Below are 1600 nucleotides of genomic sequence, written 5' to 3'. Positions count from 1 at the left end.
TATATACATATATATATATATATATATATATACTTATATATATACATATATATACATATATACATACATACATACATACATGCATACATACATACATACATACATACATACATACATACATACATACATATGTACGTACATGTGTGTACGTACGTATGTATGTGCATTTTTAATGTAAGCAATCAAAATAACATTACTTTTCCGACGCCATTGATGTAAATAGCCAAAACGAATGAAAAAAAAAGCTCTTTCTCTAAGATAATTTCATTGATGGTAATTTTGCTTATTGTCAGTTGTTTAATCTAAAATATTGTAAAGATAGACAAATTATTTTTGTTCAACAACGATTTCTATCGATATGATGCAGAATCATCCATACTGATGTTTTGAATAAACTACAGCCACTTAACATGAAAGTTTCAATCTGTTTTCAATATTGAATATTATGATTTATCAGATTTTTGACTTATACTTAAGTTTTCAATAATTTGGATGGGAGATCTGCTTTTTGCCGATCACATACCTTAATGTAATTCGAACATAGTGATATTACATTCAGTACTAAGTTTGATAACCTATTCAAGCATAATTCACAAATTACTTCTATGTTAATGCTGCTCAGCAGTTTATTAAGATGTTTACTCACATACTTTTCAACAGAACTATAAATGCATTTTCGTTTTAATTTTGATTTTACTTCAATTTTAATTCAATATTTGATTTACTTACTTTCATTATATTGAGCAAAATTTTATTTTACAACCAGTTATTAAAAGTTGCTTTATTTCTTTTCTTTAACTATCTAGGTTGTTCTTAAGAAAAGGCGGATGCACCAATATATTCGGACGTAGAGATACGTAGGAATCCACAAGAACAAGTTAATATCAGTTGTAAAATTTACACAGAGTGCTTGAACTTGTACATCAGATTGAGGTTGAAGTTTTGTATAAAAATTCTGTAACCTAAGTGTTAATAATAATTATTATTGTGGACAACAATTTTGGCAATTCCATTAGGTTACACGCTTAACAAGCAGTAACGACAAAAGTAATAGCTATTGTGACAAGATAACTTCTTAATCATCCGTCAATGAAAATACTTGGGTCCGTTTCATTAAGATTTTAAATGTTCAATGTACAATCGTCAGTCGATAAATGTACAACTGGAAGACAATAACAACACAGCAACTCGATTTTCTTCTGTATATTTGTATAAAAGTTTTATATTCTTATTTATTTTCAAACAATGTTAATGTTTAATAAAGTACGCTTAAAATAAACTTGTATATTTTTAATCATTAAAAGTATAAAGTTTTACCATGAAATTCGATGAGACACTTTTGTTCATCGATCAACCAGACTCACATAGGACTACACAACAAACAAATATCACTTGGCTGATGGAAATAGATATTTCAAATACCGACCGAAGAATAACTTTGTTATTGTTTACTCACACATATGCACACACGCGTACGCGCACTCCATCACGAAGTTATGTTTTTACACACGCACGCACATGCACACACACACACACACACGCGCACACACACACACACACACACACACACACACACACACACACACACACACACACACAC

At 29.8% G+C, this 1600-nt stretch overlaps 1 protein-coding gene across 2 annotated transcripts in view; it reads left to right on the top strand.

Moving 5' to 3' along the window:
• Positions 1–1261, top strand: part of LOC106869873 (uncharacterized) — a 22451-nt gene extending 21190 nt beyond the window's left edge. For both annotated transcript variants that reach the window (XM_014915795.2, XM_014915794.2), the window contains one exon: positions 807–1261. In XM_014915795.2, the coding sequence (XP_014771281.1) occupies positions 807–817 (11 nt within the window). In that variant the 3' untranslated portion in view covers positions 818–1261. The remainder of the gene's footprint in view (positions 1–806) is intronic.
• The last annotated feature ends 339 nt before the right edge of the window (positions 1262–1600 follow it).

Source organism: Octopus bimaculoides, chromosome 2, assembly GCF_001194135.2.
Source record: "Octopus bimaculoides isolate UCB-OBI-ISO-001 chromosome 2, ASM119413v2, whole genome shotgun sequence".
In the NCBI taxonomy this organism is placed as follows: Eukaryota; Metazoa; Mollusca; class Cephalopoda; order Octopoda; family Octopodidae; genus Octopus; species Octopus bimaculoides.
This window is presented reverse-complemented; position numbering and strand designations above follow the sequence as displayed.